Source organism: Olea europaea, unplaced genomic scaffold (assembly GCF_002742605.1).
Source record: "Olea europaea var. sylvestris unplaced genomic scaffold, O_europaea_v1 scaffold1883, whole genome shotgun sequence".
NCBI classification, from domain to species: Eukaryota; Viridiplantae; Streptophyta; class Magnoliopsida; order Lamiales; family Oleaceae; genus Olea; species Olea europaea.
Window position 1 is genome coordinate 1449 of NW_019236630.1, and position 21914 is coordinate 23362.

The 21914-nt window shown below is 40.6% G+C and overlaps 1 protein-coding gene across 1 annotated transcript; it reads left to right on the top strand.

Moving 5' to 3' along the window:
• Positions 1–13777: 13777 nt before the first annotated feature.
• LOC111378853 (guanine nucleotide-binding protein-like NSN1) lies at positions 13778–17168 on the top strand. Its single transcript, XM_023002133.1, is given in 8 exon segments — positions 13778–13908; positions 14017–14261; positions 15233–15341; positions 15454–15627; positions 15925–16160; positions 16296–16560; positions 16648–16722; positions 16724–17168. Coding segments are annotated over 8 exon segments (1386 nt in total). The 5' UTR covers positions 13778–13889; the 3' UTR covers positions 16987–17168.
• The last annotated feature ends 4746 nt before the right edge of the window (positions 17169–21914 follow it).

Below are 21914 nucleotides of genomic sequence, written 5' to 3' on the forward strand. Positions count from 1 at the left end.
ACATCCAACGGCTCTCCTCACCTATAAATACCCAAGGCTTGACCAGAGGCAAAAGTAATGAAATTCTTACTACTTAACACTCCATAGCAAGTAAACATATATTCTCCGCCCCACTATTTTGCACAACCTTGGTATTATTCCGATTACCTAAGCCTAACTTGTCCGTCGGAGTGTATACGGCTGCCGCCACCCCCGCTTGTCCCAGCCATGTGCATCTAACCTTGCGTTGATTGTGCGCATGGAGGAATATGTGGAGTGGCTATAGGTTGGCCGCGTGGAGGGTCCAATTTTCGAGGTCAATAGATTGACGCCGTCTGTGGGAAACTTCCCGTTCAAAGTTCTACATTCTCCACCGGATAAAACACCGAAAAACTAGCAACTTACCCTGAAAAGGGCACGTTCTTGAAAAAAGAACAAAGTCGAGTTATATCCTAAATTCTTATTACCCTTGAAAAAGGAGATAAAATGAGTTCCAGTCATGAAGACGACAATCTCATGAGAGAGGCCTCTGAAGAAGAGGTTCTCCATAACAATATCACTCACCAGAGACCCCATCACTGGCGTCGCCGAGGTGCAAGAACAGCCATGTTTACTGAAGGGATGGCTCAAATAGCGGCGGGCATAAAAGACATCGCAGCTCAGAACATGGCGATGCGTGAACTTCTCATACAAGCCCAAGGTCATTAGGGCTATCAAATGCCCCAAGGATCTTACCCAGTGCAGGAAGCCTCTGTATCTCGTTCCCGAGGCCATATGAGCCGGCACACAGAATGCCTCCTCGAAAGAGAAGTGGATGCGAAAGCCACATTCTATGTGCAAGGAAGCCAGCAAGCAGAACCACAGCTAGGGGACAATTTTCCTCAAGAATACAAGGAACAAAGGTCAGTAAGCGTCTTCGACCGAATAGGGCAAGACCCTAGTAATAGGGCCCGCTCAGTGCGAAGATCAGTTTGGCAATAACAAGAGCAAGAACAAGCATTTCCTCCTCCTAGAAATAGGAAGGAGAGAATGGACTTAGTTGATTGGGGTAGTCGAGGAAAAACACCTCCACCTCCCCAGAACATCCAAGATGATGAAGGGTCAGATGGGCCTTGTCGATCCTATGAAATTGACAATGATGATGATAACCTCCATTTCTCATGGGAAATCCTAAGTTTTCCAATGCTTGCGAATTTCATGCCCCCTAAGATCCCTAAGTATGAAGGAATGGGGGACCCGAAAAAGCACCTCACCAAGTACATGACACAGATGAGCCTCAGGGGAGCCTTACCTGCTTTGAAGTACAGAGCCTTCCACTTAACCCTAAGTGGAGCTGCTGAAGTGTGGTATAACAGACTTTCTCTCTTGAGCATTAGGAGTTGGTCGGATTTGAAAAAGACATTCTTGAACCAGTATCTCTCATGCAGAGAAGGAGAGGCCCCGGTGCAACGCCTGCAAGATATGAGGCGGTCCCCTGGAGAGACGTTGAAAAGCTATCTCACTAAGTTTACAGACGAAATCATGTATTGCGAGTAGGTCACTGATAGAGAAACCCTTTCAACTTTGAAAGGCGGCCTCAACATGAACACTTTGTTCTGGAGGGATGTTCGCAGCAAAAATCCCACCACTTATAACGAATTGGTAGAAATGATGAGAGTTGACATTGTCAATGAAGAGATGATTGATCACCGAAATCATGCTATGCAGGGATTCCCTCCGCCCCAAAGGCAGGTAGGTTGAGGACCCGCAGCACACCTTGTCACTCAACAATGGACTCAAGCAGGTCATACAATTGCTCCCACCTCCGGACAGGCACTGGCTTCTGCCATACTAAATGCAGTGCCAGTGTTGGCATACGAGAATTTCCTTGGTGGAGCAGAGCCATCTGGAGGAACTGATAATAATAATAAGAAGAAGAAGAAGAAGAAGTCAAACAGGCCCTTAGAAGGGGCAAGGTTTTTCACCTTCCACCAACTCTATGGACATGACACCAGCAAGTGCAGAGACCCTCCTCGACGCCCAGATCAGAGCAACCTACATCCCTTCAGAAGGAACGAACATCCTCGTAGATCTGCCTCCCCGAACAGGAGAGAGAGAAGATATAGAGAGCAGTCACCCCGGAGAAGAGAATCAAGGGATCGAGGAGAGTCCGGACAAAGAGATCAGGCCCCATTTTTTGGAGACCAAACAATCAGGGAGATCGACATGATCATTGGGGGACCTCACGTCGGTGGTAACACAAGGAACGCCCAATGGAATTACACAAGGGAAGCAAAGGACCCGCCAATGCTTACCTACATTGCTAACAAATCCCAAGAGGCCAATAGGATGGCCCAAATTACCTTCTCCCAAGAAGATGCACGAGGAGTTCACCACTCCCATTGTGACGCATTGGTTGTGAGAGCTGTAGTGGCAAGAAATGGGCTCAAATGCATGCTCGTCGACAATGGCAGTTCGTTGAATATACTGTTCGGCTCTACCTTCGAGAAGATGCAAATTGAACATGGGTTGATCCCCATGACCGATCAACTGTTCGAATTTATTGGAGACATCATCATCCCACGAGGGCGGATTACTCTACCCGTCGAGATGGGTTCAACTCCTCTAGTGGCCTAACACTTCATGGAATTCTTGGTGGTAGACCATATATCAGCCTACCATGGAGTATTGGGCGGACCCGTCTTAAAAGATCTTTGGACTGTCACCTCCATCCAATACTTATGTATGAAATTCCCAACTGAACATGGGATTGCCACGGTACAAGGCGACTAGATGGGCTCCAGGGCATGTTACTTAAACTCTTTGCGAAAATTGAAGCCCCGAACTATTAATGTGATCATAACTGAAGTTGTCAGCGAACTCAATTTGGATGTGGAAATGTCGACGCCCCTGAACAAGGGCATATCCGAACAGGAGGAAGACGTCGATATGGAAGAGCCTAAAGGGCACCCTCTTGATGAATTAGATCCCCGGATCATTGACTCCGAGCCAAATGCAACCCCAATGGAAGAACTTGAAACCTTCTTCGCTAACCCAGAGGACCCCAGTCAGGTCTTGTGAATAGGGAAGACACTGTCCCCCGAAGCAAAAGAAGAAATGGTGAGCTTCCTGAAAAGGAATTTGGATGTTTTCGCTTAGAAGCATGAAGACATGATGGGAATAGATCCAAGGATCAGTTGTCATCATCTTAACATCAACTCCTTCTGTGCCCCCACATCGACAGAAAAGACGTACACTCAACCCGGAGCGATACGAGGCACTCAAAGACGAAGTAGACAAACTTAGCCGTAGTGGCTTTATCAGAGAAGCCATATATCCGAAGTGGATTTCCAACCCGGTCCTGGGTGAAGAAGCCCAGCGAAAAGTGGAGGGTGTGCGTAAACTTTACAAACTTAAATAAGGCATGCCCTAAAGACAGCTTCCCACTTCCAAGGATAGACCAACTTGTGGATTCCACCACCGAACATGAACTCTTGAGCTTCATGGATGCATTCTTAAGGTATAACCAGATACCCATGTTCCGACCCAATGAGGAGGCTACATCATTCATCACAGACAGAGGACTGTACTGCTACAAAGTCATGCCATTCGGATTGAAAAATACTAGAGCTACATATTAGAGGCTGGTCAACGTGATGTTTGCCGGACTCATTGGCAAAACCATGGAGGTCTACGTGGACGACATGCTAGTCAAAAGCCTTCAGGCCAACGAACACGTAAGTCACCTCGATCAAACCTTTCAAATACTTAGAAAATATAAAATGAAGTTGAACCCCTTAGGTGCACTTTTGTAATGGCTTCAAGTCAGTTTTTGGGATATATTGTAAACCAAAGAGGAATCGAAGCGAACCCAATGAAGATAATAGTGATGCGAACCCGATCAGCAAGGTTGCAATCGAACCCAGAGGATATTGACTCAGATCCCAAGAATGCCAATATTACCAAGGTTTATGGATCTGACCCCAAAATAGTAAACCAAGCAACCCAACAAGAACGTTGCTTGAAAGACCTCTTGATCACACGATTGAAGAAATCACACCCGGATTGTGGATTTGAACCAATAAAAGATGAACCAAAAAATCCAACGGTAACGTTGACGCGAAAGACCCCTTAATTACACAATTCACTGATTCAATTCGATATTTTGAACGCCACAAGATGATTAGTCTAGATAAGTTCGCCCCATTCAATTTAATGAACAAGATAAATTTGAAGCAAAGCTTCGAAGAGGAAAATCTCTCATTAATTCATAATCAAAACTTATTTGAAATACAATGAAATAATCCTATTTATACCAAAACCCTAAAAACTAATAAAAAGGAAAATAACAATTTTAAATAGCATAAAATATCACCTAAAATATGGGAAAAAGGAATAAAATTATTAAAGATATATTATTCTAAAAGGAAACAATAACTAACGGATCCCAATGCATCGGCTGAAGATAGAGTTTCACTCAAAATTGGTAACTTGTGCTTAAAATCTAGGATGCTGCCTTGTTTCACTACCTTGCGACCGTATAGTTGAAGGACATGCGGTCGCATAGTTACGTAGGTTCCAACCATTAAATTCCCCTGGACTGTGTTTGTGATCGCATAGGATTTACGAGTTGCTGTCGCATAGCTTGCAGACAATCTGACCAGTTTTTGAGTTCACGTGTTCCAGCTTGCCTTTGCTTCCTCTTCCATTGGCTAACACAATTGATCCACCATATTTTGTCTCCCATTCCCAGCCTTGAAATGATTCCAATTTCAATCCCTTTTAACTCTCTAATTTCATAGTAAAATATGTGTAATTAAATTTACCAGCTTGAGCTTCCTTTTTCCAGCTTTATTAACTTTTTTTGGCCCCAAATTGAGCTCAAATATTGGTTTCGATCTCTCGCCAACATACATCAAATATTTTATAATTCGAGGCACAAGCCGGATCACGTCAAATGGCCTTGCTTGAAATGAGGTCACCTCAAAAATCAAAGGAGGTCCAAAACCTCAATGGTCGGATAGCAGCATTCAGTCGTTTAATCTTCAGAGCTACGGATAAGAGCTTACCCTTCTTCAATGTGCTGAAGTAAGGAAATAAGTTCCAATGGACTTCTGAGTGCGAAGAAGCCTTCCAAACGCTGAAGAAGCACTTAGGAGAGACATCCCTGTTGTCAAAACCTCAACCGAAATAGCCACTACTACTGTACTTGATGGTTTTGGATGAGGCGATCAGCGCTGTCCTAGTCAGAGAAGAAAATGAGCACCAGTTACCGGTATACTATGCCAGCAAAGCACTCCTCCAAGCTGAAACACGCTACCTAGACATGGAGAAATTGACACTCGCTCTCATCACAGTCTCAAGGAAATTGAGGCCATATTTCCAGGCCCACTCAATTGAAGTTTTCACCAACTTTTCATTGAAGCAAGTGCTACAGAGAACAGACGCATCAGGACGCCTACTAAAATGGACGATCGAGCTTAGTGAGTTCGACATACTATTCTGACCTCGACATGCCATCAAGGGCCAGGCCCTTGCAGATTTTATGGCTGAGTTTGCCAAAGCCCCAGAAATGGAGGCGATAATGGAACCAGTCGAGCCCCCAACATGGAAACTGTTCGTAGATGGATCCTCAAGAGAGGTCGGTTCCAGGGCAGGAATCGTCTTGGAAACCCCGAAGGCCACAAGCTAAATTGCGCAGCAAGGTTCGGCTTCAAAGCCTCGAACAACACTGTTGAATATGAGACCCTTCAGCAGGCCTTAGACTGGTGAAGGAAATGCAGGTCAGAAGGCTCCTAGCAGGCAGCGATTCTCAGTTTGTAGTGAGTCAGGTCAATGGAAACTTCGCGGCCAAAGACAGTAGCATGGTTGCATACTTGAAATTGGTTCTGGACCTAGTTCCTTATTTTGAAAGGTTCGAGTTGATTCAAGTCCCACGCCTAGAGAATACTCATGCAGACGCCCTGTCAAAATTGGCCAGCAACAAGGATTCAAAGCTACTAAAGGTTGCCCCCATTGAACACTTATCGAAGCCCTCCAATTCAGGAGGTGAAGAGGTGCTATGAATATAAGGCACCCCATTATGGATGCAGCCCATCATCGCCTATCTTAAGGACCAATCACTACTAGCTTCCAGAAGCGAGGCAAGGAAGTTAAGAAGAAGGGTTGCACGCTTCGTCCTACAAGAACGTGTCCTCTACAAAAGAGGCTTCGCCTCGCCACTTCTCCGATGTGTAGGAGGCGAAGAGGGCATGTATATACTCAAGGAAATACATGAGGGAATCTATGGAATCACTCCGGAGGAACGGCTCTGGCACACAAAGTACTCTAGTAAGGCTACTTTTGACCGACCCTGAAAAGGGATGCTTGCCAGTTTGTCCAGAAATGTGACAAGTGCCAGCGTTTCTCAAATATTCAAAGACAACATTCTCAGAGCGTATCTATAGTGACCAGCCTGTGGCCGTTCGCCAAATTGGGCATCGACTTCATTGGTCCACTCCCAAAAGGAAGAGGAAGCGCGACTTTTGCTATTGTCACCATCGACTATTTCACCAAGTGGGTCGAAGCTGAACCTCTTGCCAAGATCACCGAGGCGAATACTACAAAATTCTTCTGGAAGAACATCATTTGCAGGTTTGACATTCCCCACTCCTTAGTATCTGACAATGGGAGAGAGTTCGACAACAAGAAAATGCTAGACTTATGTGACGAACTGGGCATAAAGAAGGATTTCTCAACGCCTCATCACCCACAAGGAAATGGGCAAGTTGAGGCAGTAAACAAAACAATTAAGCATACCCTATAAAGGAAGCTTGACACCTCGAAGGGGGCTTGAGTCGATGAGCTTCCCCACGTCCTCGGGGCCATCAGAACAATTAGTCGAACTACAGCAGGGGAGACACCCTTCTTAATGACCTACGGAGCCGAGGCCATGAGCCCGGGTGAGGTAGGAATCCCATCGCTCCGCCGAATACACTTCAATGAGATCAGTAACGATGAGGCTCGAATGAGTGAACTCCACTTCCTTGCCTCCCAGGTGAACTTGGCAAAGTATCATAGAAAGATGATCCACTATTATAACTTCAAGATCAGAAATTGGACTCTTCGTTTGGGAGACCTCGTGCTTAGAAGGGCCTTCCAATCATCAAAGCCAATTGGGTCCGGAGTGTTGAGATCGAACTGGGAGGGTCCTTACCGCATCCGCAGGGAATCCCGACCTGAAACTTCTGAAATTGAAGACATGGCAGGGAAAGCACTCCCTCATTAATGGAACATCGAACACTTGAGGAAGTACTATCAGTGATGAACTTGTGTTTCGATCTGATCTCAGTGTTTAATAAATGTGTCATGGTCCAATCTCATTTGTAACTTCCCCATCTTACTAAGTGCTGAAAATGCCTTGGTGAAGGGTGATGTAACTTCTCTAAGTGATGATACTTCAGTTCTTTATCACATCGGTTAGTAAATTGTTACCTCAGGTCTTCAATATGTTAATTAGTCTGATCTTCTGTTATTAACTGGTTATTGGTAAATAGTGCTTCAAGTTTACTTAAGTGATTGTCATTCATCTATTCAAATGTAAACGGTTCAACACAATTGAAAAGCAGAAGCAACAATACTTAGCAAAAAAAATTTCATTTCATTCATTTGGAATTGGATTACAAAAGAGGCCGAAGCCTTTACAAAAATTGATTGACTATTCTACGAGGGCATCCTCCATCCCGGCCTCCACCTTGCCTGCCCCAGGGGCCTCCGGAGCATCCCCTGCGAACCTATCAGGCCGACCTCCAGTAGGTCCAACGAACTCTGCCTCCAACGAGGATATGTTCAGAGTGGGGTGGACCTCTTTCAGTCGACCCAATAGTCCTTGGGCACTTCAAGAGGCCCAAAACTTTGCAAAATCATCGTACAGGGGATGCTCTTCAAAGTGATCGATAAAGTTCTGTACAGCCACCTCTCCTGCCGACTTCAGCTTTTCTTTCAAAGAGGCGATCTCCTCAACTTGGGCATACGCCCTCTGTCTCAGCTCCACTTTTTCTTTATTGGAGGCCTCCAGAGCCTCCGTGGTGGGCCGGTGGTACTCGTTTGCATGATCAACTTTTCAGGTAATAGTAGCCACCTAGCATTCCACTTCATAGAGCTCATTTTTCAGCCGCTCTATGTCGTCCTTGACAGTTGCCAGCTGGGCCTCAGTCTCCTTTCTTCCTTTTTCTTCCTCCTCGGCCTTGGCCCGGGCCTCCTTCACTATGTCACCATATTGCATCACCTTCTCAAGGTGCTTAGCGAGGTCCTCCCTCTTAGCGTTGAGGTCTTTCACCAAGCCCTCAGGTTGGATGCTTGTACTCAAGGCCCAAGCCACACAAACACTGTTGGCCGCCACCAAGTCCTCGGCAGTGTAGGAGGCGGTGGGGTCTCTCCATTCCTCGGTCCAATACTTATTGTGGACCACCGCCACCGCAGCCGTCTCTGAAGGAAGAGTCTCCAGCACTTCCTTCACTGGCTCCTCTGGATTGGCGCCCAAAAAGTCCACATCCTTCGACGAACGGGCCCTTTTTCTCTTTGGCTGACCCGGTACTTGGGCAATAGGCACAGCAGCTACTGGCGAGGTGGTCGGGACAGGAGAAGCCACTGATGGCGCAAGCGTCTTCTTCAGGATGACCACCCAGGTAGGAATTATTGTCTGCCTCAGAGTCGGAGGCGGCCTCGCCACAGTTGGGCGCTTTGAGGGGTAGCAGGCTTCTTACTCTTTCGCAGTAGATTTACGTCCGGGTCTTCCACCACCTCCTCCTCGGTCGAAGGTTGGAGCCTTTTACTGGCCTCCACCAGATCCTCAATCTGCTTTTTATCGCAGATGAGGAGATCTTCAGGGCTCTCACCTCTGCCATCATCCTTTGGATGGTTTTGAAGTCTGGCCTCAGAGGCAGCCTCTTGTTAAAGTTATCTGCAAGGGAACAAGCAAATTAGTATAAGTGTAAAGAGTTCGAAAAGTACTAAAAGGCATTCGCTTTGAGACATTTACCTTGAGAGGCCATCACGTCATGCGTTACGAAGTGGATGTTTTTCCTGATCAGCTGATGGTATGACCTCTTCTTCAGAGGCAGCTAATAGATAATGCAGATGATGTCGAAGTTGTCGGTTGAAAGCTCACACCGAAGAAGAATGTCTTCAAAAACAAACAGAATAGTTAAGAAACGAACCGAAGAAGAATAAACAAGAAACATAAAGCCACAGTACTCACTCAGTGTTGAATACTTTGGGGAGACCGTAAAAGGTGCCAGGGGGTCCCTCTCCATCGTGTCTCATTTCCGGACAGCCCAGCACCACGAGCTCTTCCACTCCTTAATGGAGCTCAGTAGATCAAGCATGAATGAAGTGTAGGAACCCCATGAGGTCAAGTAGTACCAACCCCTAGTCTTATCCCCCTCAGCAGCTACCTTGGGGATTCATAGGGTCTGGAATACAGAAAAAGGCATCTCTACTCCAAGCGACGCCTCCTTACACAACATCCAGGAGCCCACAATTTGGCTCCAGGAGTTCGGGTTCAATTGGATAGGAGCTAAGCCGTATGACCTAAGTACTATACGGAAGAAAGAGTGAATTGGGAGCCTAAAGCCGCCCTAAGGATCACCTCGCAGATTGCCACACACCTTGGCCTAGGGTAGCAGGCTACTCATCAGGTTCTGGAAGGATCAAATCTACACTATCTGGGATCCTATATTCAGCCTCTAATTCTTTCTAGGTCGGCACCCTTTAGCTTAGATGGGTAATCCGATGCCCCCCAATGTACAGATGTGTCTACTGGGCTATCTGGTCTCTTCCATATGTTCTCTCCCCCAGTAACCGATTCGGCTAGGTCAGCGGAGGTCGCCAAAATGGGCTCGTCCATCCTCACTAGCTCCAACCCCCTCCCCAAGCTACCACTACTCTCAGAAGCTATTTTCAGAAATGAAAAGTTTCAAATACTTACTGTAAATTTCGAAATGGAGTGTCTCGCAGCTGAAAATGGTCAAGAAACAATGTAAGTTATCAAAAACTAGGATTTCTTGCTGGAAAGTGCTTGAAGATCGCCGGAAAATGCAAAGATTTTGAGAGTAAATGGGGATTTTGATTTCGTAAAAGTGAAAAGCTCAAAAACTGCTCAAGTCCGCCTTTTATAGAGTGTCCCGGCTGATCTCCAACGTTTGATTGAAATGCTATCAATCTAGGCCGACCGTTGCATCATCAATCTAGGCCGTTGAAATGAAACGCCAGATTTGATATACGCCTAAGATCTAGCTGTGACCTTCACGCTCACGTGAAACGTGTTGCCTCGATCACCATCAGCCATATACAATAAGTAGCTGTAGCAGCCTTTTCTAGGAATGGGCATTGCACCCAACTATCGCCTTGAAAATACGCGACAGCTATCAAATCATTTAAAGTCAGAGATGCCCGCCTCGGATTGAGCTCCTCATATAGCTTTGCAAAGCTTAGACGCATCTGATGCAGAGTCCCCTGTGGGTCATCGCCTCGGTAGCTGCGTTCCTCCTAAGCTTTACAAAGATTTAACCATCTCACAACGCATCGTCCCCTAAGGGTCAGCGCATCGGTGCAGATGAGCTGCCCACTCAGCTTTACAAAGTTTAGACGTACCTGACGTGGAATCTCCTATCGGTGATCGCCTCGTTAGCTGCGTTTCTCCTAAGCTTTACAAAGATTTAGCCCTCTCCCAGAGCGTCGTCCTTTGGGTCAATGCATCGGCAACGGATGAGCACAAATCGACCCACAAGCTCTCGGCCCATCTACACACTTCGTTCTTCCACGCCAGTTCTCTATCACAAACCAAGGCAGACATCTCGATCTGAAAAATAAGTCCATCCATGATATAAATATTCATGCCTGAACTTGGGGGGACCACTGTTACGCCCCTATCAGAACCACTTCGAAAATTTCACCATTGCACCATACGAGGTGTCCACCACCAACCCGAAGTGTTTTCGAAGTGACTTCCCCCACCGATAATTTCACCACTGCACCATACGATGTGTCTACCACACTATACGAGGTGTCCACCACCAATTCGAAGTGTTTCCGAAGTGACTTCTTCCATCGAAACAATCCTACCGAACCTGCCGAAGCGCAATTCACTCCAAGGTTCTCCTTTCGCCGCCACTTTCAGAAAGAGATCTGTGTCAAGATCCTCTCTGCCCCCAAAACTTAACTGATTTAACGTCTCCAAGGGTGTAGTTGATGTGAGTATCAACTTCATGTCAACTCAACTGCGAGGCACAGACAATCTACTGAGTCGATCGAAGCGTCCTCGTCCCTGAAATCGAGGCGCAGTACGATCCATCGCCAATCTCAAAAAGAGATCTATGTCAAGATCCTTTCTGCCCCGAAGGTTTAATTGATTTGACGTCTCCATGAACCTAGTTGATGTGACATATCAACTTTATGTCAACTCAACTCGAGAGATGTAATTACCCACCCACTCTATAGACGCGGTTAATTGACGCATATGAGCAAACGCCTCACATCGTCAGATGCATACACGTGTCTTATATCCAACGGTTCACCTCACATATAAATACCCAAGATTTGACAAGAGGTAAAGGTAATGAAACTCTTACAACATAGTTTTCCATAATGAGCAAATATATATTATTCTCCCCACTATTTTGCACAACGTTGATATTGTTCCGGTCACCTGAGATTAACTTGACCGTCAGAGTATATGCAGCTGGCACCACCCTCGCTGGTTCCGGCCGTGTGCATCTGACCGTGTGTTGACTGTGCACAGGGGAAAATACGTGAAACAGCTATCGGTTGACCACGTGGAGGGTCCAATTTGCGTGATCAACAATACTAATTATATTAGTTGAATAATGAAGATGAGATATGAAACAATCACTTTTTGTCGGTTCACATAATGGAGTTTATCATTATATTTCATTGAGAATATCAATATTAAACAATTATTCCAATAAATACGCTGCATTCCAGCTTTCATTAATTCAAATTCATAATGAACACATATTCAAATCTTAAACTGGTAGTGCAAAAGTAGTCTTTCCAGTTCACGATCAAGATCATCTGTGTATTGGTTCGACAGTTTCACCAATTCAACGGGTAATGCATAAGCGGTAACGCAAGAATCCTTCCTCCTAAGCTCCATGTAGAAAATAAGTGCATTGTCGTCTGTTATCCTTACTGATGCCATATTACCACCTCATCATATTCAATTTTCAAGCAAGCATTCCTTTTATCGATTTTCATCTCCCTAGATATCATCTCAATAAGGTCACCATACTTGCATCCGTTGTATAATAGAAGTCCAAATGTGCTCCCATTGCATGTTATGAAGACATTGATGGAGTTCATAACTGCATAAAAAAATATAGTTAGAAAAAAAATTAAAATATATATCTGGAATGAAGATATAATTCAATATATCTTACTACACATTCATATCTTCTAACATATGTTACAACTTGTGCGCTAAACAACAAAAAATATGCAGCCACAAGATTACCAATTAATAATAGATCATATAAAAGATCTGGGAAATTGGATGAACAAGCAAAATCAGGTTTAGTGATCAATCATAATAATTTATGATATCACTGACGAAATGTAAAGATGTGATATTCAAGGATCAAAGCAAAATTTGATCACTAGATTTAGCGATCAATGTCAACATCATGTATAACATTGAACAAGAAGCTGATAATATGTGAAATATTTTAGATAACACGTTTTAATGTGGAACACGAATGTGCAATTAATCAAGGTATGGTGAATTTGATTACAGTGTACTGACTTGTGAGATGAGAACAGCATACTTTGAATGTGAAACCCAATTTATTATTTAGAAATTAGAAATTTATGTGTAGAAAATTCTTGTATGCAGAAAAAATTAAGATATTGCGATCTATATCAATTTATCTTGTATCAAATCAAACAAAGAAAAGAATAACCATATTTGTTAATTACATTACAGAGCATTCGAAAATCACGAGCATAATTTATTTTCAGAAAATTAAGTAAAAATGAATAAATCAGACGTCATGTTTTACATAACAGCGAATCAAGGACATTAAGGAATTTACATATACCTGGAACACGAAAATCTTGACGAGAAATCAACAAGGAATAAATTAAAGATGAATGTGCAAAATAGAAATTACCTGAAAAGAATTTATCTCACTCTTTGGAGAAAGATTTGACAAATCAACATTGCTGATGTTAATCTGCATCCAAAATTGATTTGAATTTTGAATTCGCATGTTTATAGCATATCAAATTAATTGCATCTGTTATAAAAAAATAAAAAGGTTAAACCATAACCTTAAAGGTCCCCCACCACCCCTGCCCTGGAGCATCGTGAGGGAGGTAAATCGCAGGTTATGCCTCCAAGGGTACAGGGTGGAAGGCTGCTTGTACACTTGCACTTACCCAAGAGCCATATCCATATTTCAGGATTCGAACCCTTGACGCAGCAGTCTCAAGCAAAGTTGAATTTCTTCACCCTCCCCTTTTACCACTTGGAGATGTGCCCTGAGGGCAATTAATTGCATCTGTTATCACTATCATTACAGATTGCAGTTACGAAAGAAATATGGAAAGTTTTATGATACAGTACTTTTGGAAATGATATTGGTTTATCTAGTAATTTCTGCTTTTATTTTGGTAATACAGTAGTATTTGAACATTTTTATAACTGTAAGGTATATATGATTTTTTGTCCCTTAAAAAATTGGGGGGTATATGGGCCGACGCTGGCCTGGGCTCTGTCGGCATCTGGATCCGACCCGGTTCTGTGGACACTCGGTTTATATGTGGACCCAGTTTCAATCCCAAAACCCTAATCTTGCTCATTTCCTCAAACCCTAAGCCCCTCAGTTCTCTCCCCACCTTTGTATCTCTACCAGGCCAAGCTCGAACTTTCAAGCATGGTCAAGAGAAGCAAAAGTAGGGTATTTCCATTCTTATAATGTACTGCGGTTACTATAATAATTGTGCATTCATGTACATGTGTGTGAATTTGATTTGATTTTTGGTGTATTTTGGCTTGTGTAGAGAGCAAGAGCAAGAGGGTGCCGTTGAAGAAGAAGTACAAGATAATACGGAAGGTAAAGGAGCACCAAAAAAAGAAGGCAAAGGAGGCCAAGAAATTGGGCATAAACAAGAAGCCTAAGGCAGAGAAGGACCCCGGAATCCCCAATGATTGGCCCTTCAAGGAACAGGAACTCAAAGCCCTCGAGGCTCGCCGCCAACGCGCCATCCAGGAACAGGAGGAGAAGAAAGCCGCTCGAAAGGAGAGGGTAAATCAATTTTATCCTAATTTTTTTTTTGAAGTATTTGATGATTCCTTATTTGTTAATTGTAATAATTAGATGCTGCTGAATTTTTACTTTTGGTATTCGCCCTATTTAGCGTTGGGGATGATAAGACATGTGAAAATCGAGGCTTTTCTGAATATTAGCTCCTTCGAGGGTTCAGTTATTTGGAAATCAAAATTTTCTAGAGAGTGATAAGGGTACTCTGACAAATTATTCATTTTTCTGTTTTTTAAGTTTTAACCCTCCATAGTATATTGTAAGACTGTAACACTATTTCGTTTAAGGTTTTTGTCGTTAACTAGTTATTGTTGTGTATTATAATGCCTTTTTCCTCGATTTGTATGTGCATATAGGTTGCTATTATCCGATATAAGCTGGGAATAGTGCTAATTTTAGTCCAATTGCGGGCTTCTTTTAGTAAAATGTGGATGTGCTCAGGAATTTCTGTTGGCTGTGATACAGAATTAGAGTTTGGTAATTGCCTCAGAGCCTAACATGAATTCTTAATAAACTATGAATTAGATATGCCTCACAGTGGACTTGAAAGCCTGTGAATGCAATTTGCTGCAAGACTCCAAGAAGCTCAATGCCGAAAGTCTTTGTGAACAGTATGCATTAAACTATTAATTGTAATAATTCAATGAAAGTAGAGCTCTTGCTGAATCTTAGTCCTTCCAAGGTCCTAATTAGTTGAAATTGTAACATCAGTGGACTTATCTTTCATATGGTAAAGTTGATTTGGAGTACATTATCTTGGCTTATCTGTGCAGTGCCTATTCATCAACAAAAAATTTAGACTTATGTGCTCGCAAGCATGCATCTCTGTATTGTACTTGTGTTGCCGCCAGAGGCGATGATTAGAGTTTGTCTTGAAATATTAGGATATCCTACTGGGTTAACTGTTTTTGATGCTTCCCAGTTTGTAATACCCTTGACTTCATCTGCTTCTTTAGGCTCAAAAGAGAAAATTGGGGCTATTGGACGATGACGAATTGAAAGATGAGAGTTCTGTTGGAGAGGGGAAAATCAGTGAGAATTCCACTGTATTGGCTAAGAAACAAGGTATGGCAGGAAAAATATAACATATCTTTTTTTGGTACAGTGAATTTCTCCGGACCTTCTTGGATTTTGTCAATTCTCTTTAATTTTCTAACATTTCTGAAGTTTAATGTAGACCACTCAGAGAGGGCTTTCTATAAGGAGTTGGTCAAAGTCATTGAAGCTTCTGATGTCATTTTGGAGGTGCTTGATGCTCGAGATCCCCTTGGCAGCCGCTGTATTGACATGGAAAACATGGTGATGAAAGCAGGACCTGAAAAACATCTGGTTTTGCTTCTCAATAAAATTGGTATGAAAATTCTGTCTCTTCTATTTTGTGAGTTAATTTCAATTTTTAAGGTGAAGGTTTTGATAGTTGAACTGAACCCAATTATGTATTTTTGGAGCAGATTAAATCTTATTAATTTAAGAATAATGTGGGAGTGATTTTTGTTTCGCAATTATGTTTTATTTGGTTCAGAATCTTGTAATCGTCAATTATATTTTAATGCTTTGTTTTAGACATTCATTGATATCATTTGGATTTTTTGTTGTGAATCATCTTCAAAAAAAGGCAACAACCTTGACACACTTCTTTGCATCTCAGATCTTGTTCCAAGAGAAGCTGCTGAGAAGTGGCTCAAGTATTTTCGAGAGGAATTACCCACTGTTGCTTTTAAGTGCAGTACCCAGGAGCAGAAATCTAACCTTGGGTGGAAATCCGGTCCTAAGTCCAGAAAGACTGGAAAAACCGGAAACGCTAGCACTATTCTGAAAACAAGCGATTGCCTTGGAGCTGAAACGCTTATAAAATTGCTGAAGAACTATTCAAGAAGCCATGAGGTTCTTTTGTTTTTTCCCTGTCTTTTTCTGCTTGTAACTGATTATTTTCTATTTTACTTGGTACCCATTACTACTCTAACTTATGTTGTTTAATTCTATTTACATGGCTCAACTAATTGCAAGTTTTGCCTGCAGATCAAGAAATCTATTACTGTAGGGGTTATTGGTCTGCCTAATGTTGGTAAAAGTAGTCTAATCAACAGTCTAAAACGTTCTCATGTTGCTAATGTTGGTGCAACTCCTGGGTTGACAAGATCTATGCAAGAAGTTCAGCTGGATAAACATGTAAAATTATTGGACTGCCCTGGGGTCGTGATGCTTAAATCTGTTGAGAATGATGCATCTGTTGCTCTTCGAAATTGCAAGAGAATCGAAAAATTAGACGATCCAATTGTTCCAGGTAAATAAAATTGCTTTCTTTACTTGTGATAATCTCTTTACCCACTATAAGATAAACAACAGTTTACCCATTTTACGACCCGTGCAGTAAAGGAAATACTCAAACGATGTCCAGAAAGAGTTTTGGTAACATTATACAAGGTTCCTAGCTTTGATTCAGTCGATGACCAATAGCAGGCAAAACAAGAAGCTATACACCGAGGAAGGCATGCTGAACACCAAGTTGAGAAAGGCGGAGAAAAAAAGACGTAAAAAGGAAAACAAATCATCTGCTATGGAACATGACATGGACAATGATTATGATTTTAAGGTTGATTATGCTAGGAAGGAGTCTGCTATGGATGTTGGTGATGAGGATGACAAAGCTGATGATACCAATCAAAACAAATTCGAGTTGCCCACTGGAGTTGAATTGGATAAAGATTGACAAAATTGAGGGGAAAAATGGATGCTACCAATGGAGAAAATTTGTCATTGCCTTAGTTGAGCAACGGTATTGTATTTATATAATTTTGAAAGTTTTATTGCTTTACGAATTTTGAAATTTTACGTGATTCAAACAGTTGAGACGGCTTGCGTTAATTATCTATGAAAGACACTTCCGAACTAGGATATTAGTAGAAGTACACGCTAATAAGTAATAAATATAACACGTCAATAAAGAGTTGAACTTGCACCGAGTGCTTTACTTTAATAAAAAACATGGATTGTAAAGCATAAGGCAGGTTGAAGGTACATCGTGTAATGAATGCAATGGTTTTGATCTTTTATTTAAAACTTATTTTATTATATTATAATTATTCGTTCCCGTGATGTGTTCTCTCTCAGTTGAATGTAGGGGTGTCAAAATGGCTGAGCCCTTGGCTTGTCGAAATAGGGCTCGTAGGTGGCTTGGGCTTGTAAAATCGCGAGTCCAGCTGGCTTCGTAGAGAGGCGAGCCAAGCTGAGCCTACTTGCCTCGCCTTAAATATGAGCTGGGCTAGTGGCTCGTTATATAATAGTGATCAAAACGATCACTTTTAAAAAAGTGATCGTTTTGGTCACTTTTTCAGTGACCGAAATGGTCATTGAATTTTTATTTTTTATTTTTAAAATTTTTTTCCTACTCTCTTGTGTTGTAAAATACACAATATCGATTCAATTTTTACAGTTTATTGATTACAATTTCAATTCATCCAATTCTCAATTTTCACAATCTCACTACATTTATATTTTTCTAGTTATTATATTTGGATTTCATCATAAACAATCAAACGAATGGACGAATGCTTATTTGTTGAGTGCTTATTCGATACGAGATGTGGGCCATATCATGGTGAATTGCCTAGGTCGCTGCAAAGTCAATTTCCAAATGAATTTGTCAGTTTAAATGACATATTCATACATGAAGATGTTCACATCCACGGTCAGAGAAGCCACAATTCAATTGATTTGGATGATATTAACGTTCTCCAAACGGAACATGAGGACGAAGATGTCGAATTAAACGTCCCAGATGCAAGGGGAAAGCGAAAGGGCAAAAAACAAGCAAAATGTTGAGATCGCTTTAAGTTAATTTTAATGAGAAAAGTCGTCGATGACCTTGTAAAATTTAAAGCAGTATGTAAATACTGCCAACAAAGATTGACATGGCAAAATGGAATCGGTACCACCCATCTCAATCGCCACTACAAAGCATGTGCGGCCAGACATAGACTTCTTCCAACTGGTCAAACATAATTACAATTTGGCAGTTCAGGCACCGGTTCTACGACTTCACTACCCCACGTGGGTGTATTCGGAGGACGATACTCGAATCGAAATGGTGAAATTTGTTGTCACCACTGAGTTGCCTCTAGCTATTGCAGACAACCAACACTTTATCTCGTTCATGAAAGAAAATCTGCAACCAAGGTACGTTGGAGTAAGTCAAAACACTCTTCGTGCCTATACAATACAATATTTCAATAATTCAAAACAACAATTAAGTATGGATCTGCAACAATATGAGGGTATGATATCTTTAACTTTTGATAGATGGGAAGGGGTTAATAAAAGAACATATATAGCTGCAACCGCACACTATATAGATCCACTTTCGTGCATGCATAAGAAAATTATTGCTTTTAGAATTATTGAGTTTTCTCACAATACTAATAATATATATAATGTTATTATCAGTATTGTTAGAAAATATAATTGCAAGACTAAAATTCGGTCTTTTATTTTTGATAATGCTAGTGTTAATAAGGTAGTCGTCGATAAATTGTGTTGGACGCTTCAACCTGATTTTGGTGGGTATTTGTTTCATATTCGTTGTATTTTATATCTTGAATTTAATTGTGTAAGATGACTTAAAACATATAAAGGATGAACTTCAAAGAATTAAGAATGCATTAGTATATATTAAAATCTCTCCTAGTAGAAACACAAGCATTTGAAGATTTTTGTGCCGAACTACTGGTGACGACTGCTAAAATATTTGTTAAACGTAGGCCATAAATAAAACTCTACTTACTTGCTATTAAAATCATGTGAACGTTTTGAAAATTTAATAACTGACTTTTATAATAATAGACACGTTAGAAGTGATGACGATGTTATGTTAAATGAATCCGATTGGATTTTAGTTTTGAAAGTTAAACGATTTTTGACATCTTTTTATGAGATCACAAAGATTTTATCCGACGTTTATTATCCCACAAGTTGTATGATGCTTGAACGTCTTTATATAATTGCAAGAATATTACATAAATATAAAAATGATCTTGTTTTTAGTGAAACTAAAATTGCTATGAAATTGAAATTTAGAAAATATTGGGAATAATTGTCTATGTTATTTCCTTTAACATGCGCAATGAACCCTCCATATAATATTTTGGGAACTAAATATGTAATTGATCAAATAAATAAAGTTTTAATATTTGATACACCTATCGCCTATAAGAATTTAGAGCAAATATTATGTGGAATGTATGATTTATATGCGGAAAGAATGGGTGCGAATGTTAGTCCGATACCCTCTGCATGTACTCCTTCGGCTGAAATTGAAGAAGATGATGTCGAAATAATGAATTTATTTCAAGGCATTAATACATTTAGATATGATGCAACTGTAATGTGTTCATCTAATGTCATGTCGTCTATATTTGCATCTCATCAAATATCGGCCGAAACTCAAAATGCGATGTCTACTGAATTAATTTATTATTTCAATCATAATATACTAATAGATAGAACAATTAAAAAAAATTCAGAAAAAGTAATTGAATTTTGGTGAAAATATGAAAGACATTGGACCATTGGTCAATTGTTTCTGCAATTACGAAAGATCTGCTGACATCTCCGGTTAGCACTATTGCTTCAGAGTGCTTTTAGTGCAGGTAAAAGGATTTTGATCGATGTCAGGAGTCGACTGAAAGAAGATGTTTTGGAAGCGTTAATGTGCGTGAAGAATTAGCATGACACTCATTTTCGACTACAAGATAAGTACGCTGAAATTGCATGTCGTCATATAAGTGATATTTAATTTAATTATATTAATAAAAAAATTTATTTTTTAGTCATTAAATTTAATTTTTTTAAAAAAATTGTATACTTTACAATAAGTTGTTCGTGTAAAATTTTTAATTCCACCTACTTAAAATTGATATAACCAATCCCAAGTTCGGATAAAAGAGGAAGATTTTACATTTTATCTACTTTAAAAAGAAATAAAAAAATACATCTTTTGTAAATGTATTTCAAAAAACAATTCGTTTTCATTATATATAAAAAAAAGTGTTTTCATTACATTATTTGTATTTTTCTCTATAATAATAAAAAAAAGAAGAAGAAAAAGACGAGCCCACGAGTCACGAGCGAGCTCACCCAAAATCAACGAGCCAAATTCCTAAGCCACGAGCGCGAGTCGAGCTCGTGAGGCTCGGCCCATTACCATCACTAGTTGAATGCGCCTAAACATGACTTCTAAGATTTCTTGAATCCAAAGAGACCAGAGGCATTAATAAGGGATTTAATTCGTGAACTGGGCTCGGTCCATTGTCACCGCTGGTTGAATGCACCTGAACATGACTTCTAAGATTTCTTGAAGCCAAAGAGACCAGAGGCATTAGTAAGGGATTTAATTCATGAACCAACTGCCCAACCTGCCAAATACTGGTTCGTACATAGGATCTTACATATGCATTATGGTGACTACGTTTATATAAAAAAATTTATAGAATAAATATTTTCATATTCTCCAATAATGCTCCACTATTTTGGCTAGTCATTTTGCCTTTTTCAAAAAAATATTTATTGATTTCTTTTAATCATTTATTTAATCTTTTTTAAAATATTAATGGACAATCAATTCAAATATGATTTAAATAATTTAAAAACATAGAGTATTGATATATGTAGTTTATTAAATATTATCATTAGAACTTTAAAAGTAAATGTTCTCTATTTTGAAGAGTCAAACTTAGGAATAGACAAAATAACCGGACTAACTTGGACATGAAATTGTTTAAACATGCTCTTAATGGCATCCTACGCTTAGTTTAAATTCGAAACTAAAGTGTCTTAGCTTCTCAAAACAAGAGTGCATTCTTCCTACAATAGTAGAACATGGTTGCATTACGTGTTCAAACCGAACAAAAAAGAGACTCGTAAATTGTGCTATGAAACTGAATATAAATAATAGAGGAAATCCTCCATGGGAGAATCAGAACGAGTGTCCTGGCTAGATGCCACTCAGCTTTACCGTTTTATTAGGCACATAATATATAACTTTTTAACCACATATTTCATTAATTTCTATCAAAATGTACTAAAAATTTGATTTTAATTTTTACCAAACATGCTAGATTAGAAAGATCGTGGATTTTACTTTGATAGAAAGGTCAACGGCAAGCTGCCTGGACTCACCAAAAAAGAGAGTATCAAATTGAACAAAAAAATCCACGCTAATACCCACTGATTTTTTGAAGAAAATATTTAATACCTTTACATTTCCTGGTAAAATATAAAGGAAGTAGAGCAGAGGAGAGTAGTACCAGAACCAGAACCAGAATCACCATGTCTGGTGCTACTATTGCATCTCAAATTGATTACAAGAAATTTCTGTAATCCAGTTGAATTGAGATCTGTAAAACACTCGGATGTTGATGCGGGAAACCAATAGTTCGAATGTCGTTGAACATTAAAAATTTATACATTTTCAAATGTTTCTTTTTGGTTTTTTGAAACGTTTTTAGATGTTTCTTAATTGCAATTTGGAGAACTTTTAAAGTTCAATGCCAATTAGGAATATATAACATAGTTAAACTGAAATGTTAAATTCCAAATATCCGAACATATGAGGATTAAAATATTGAAACTATTATTATAAAA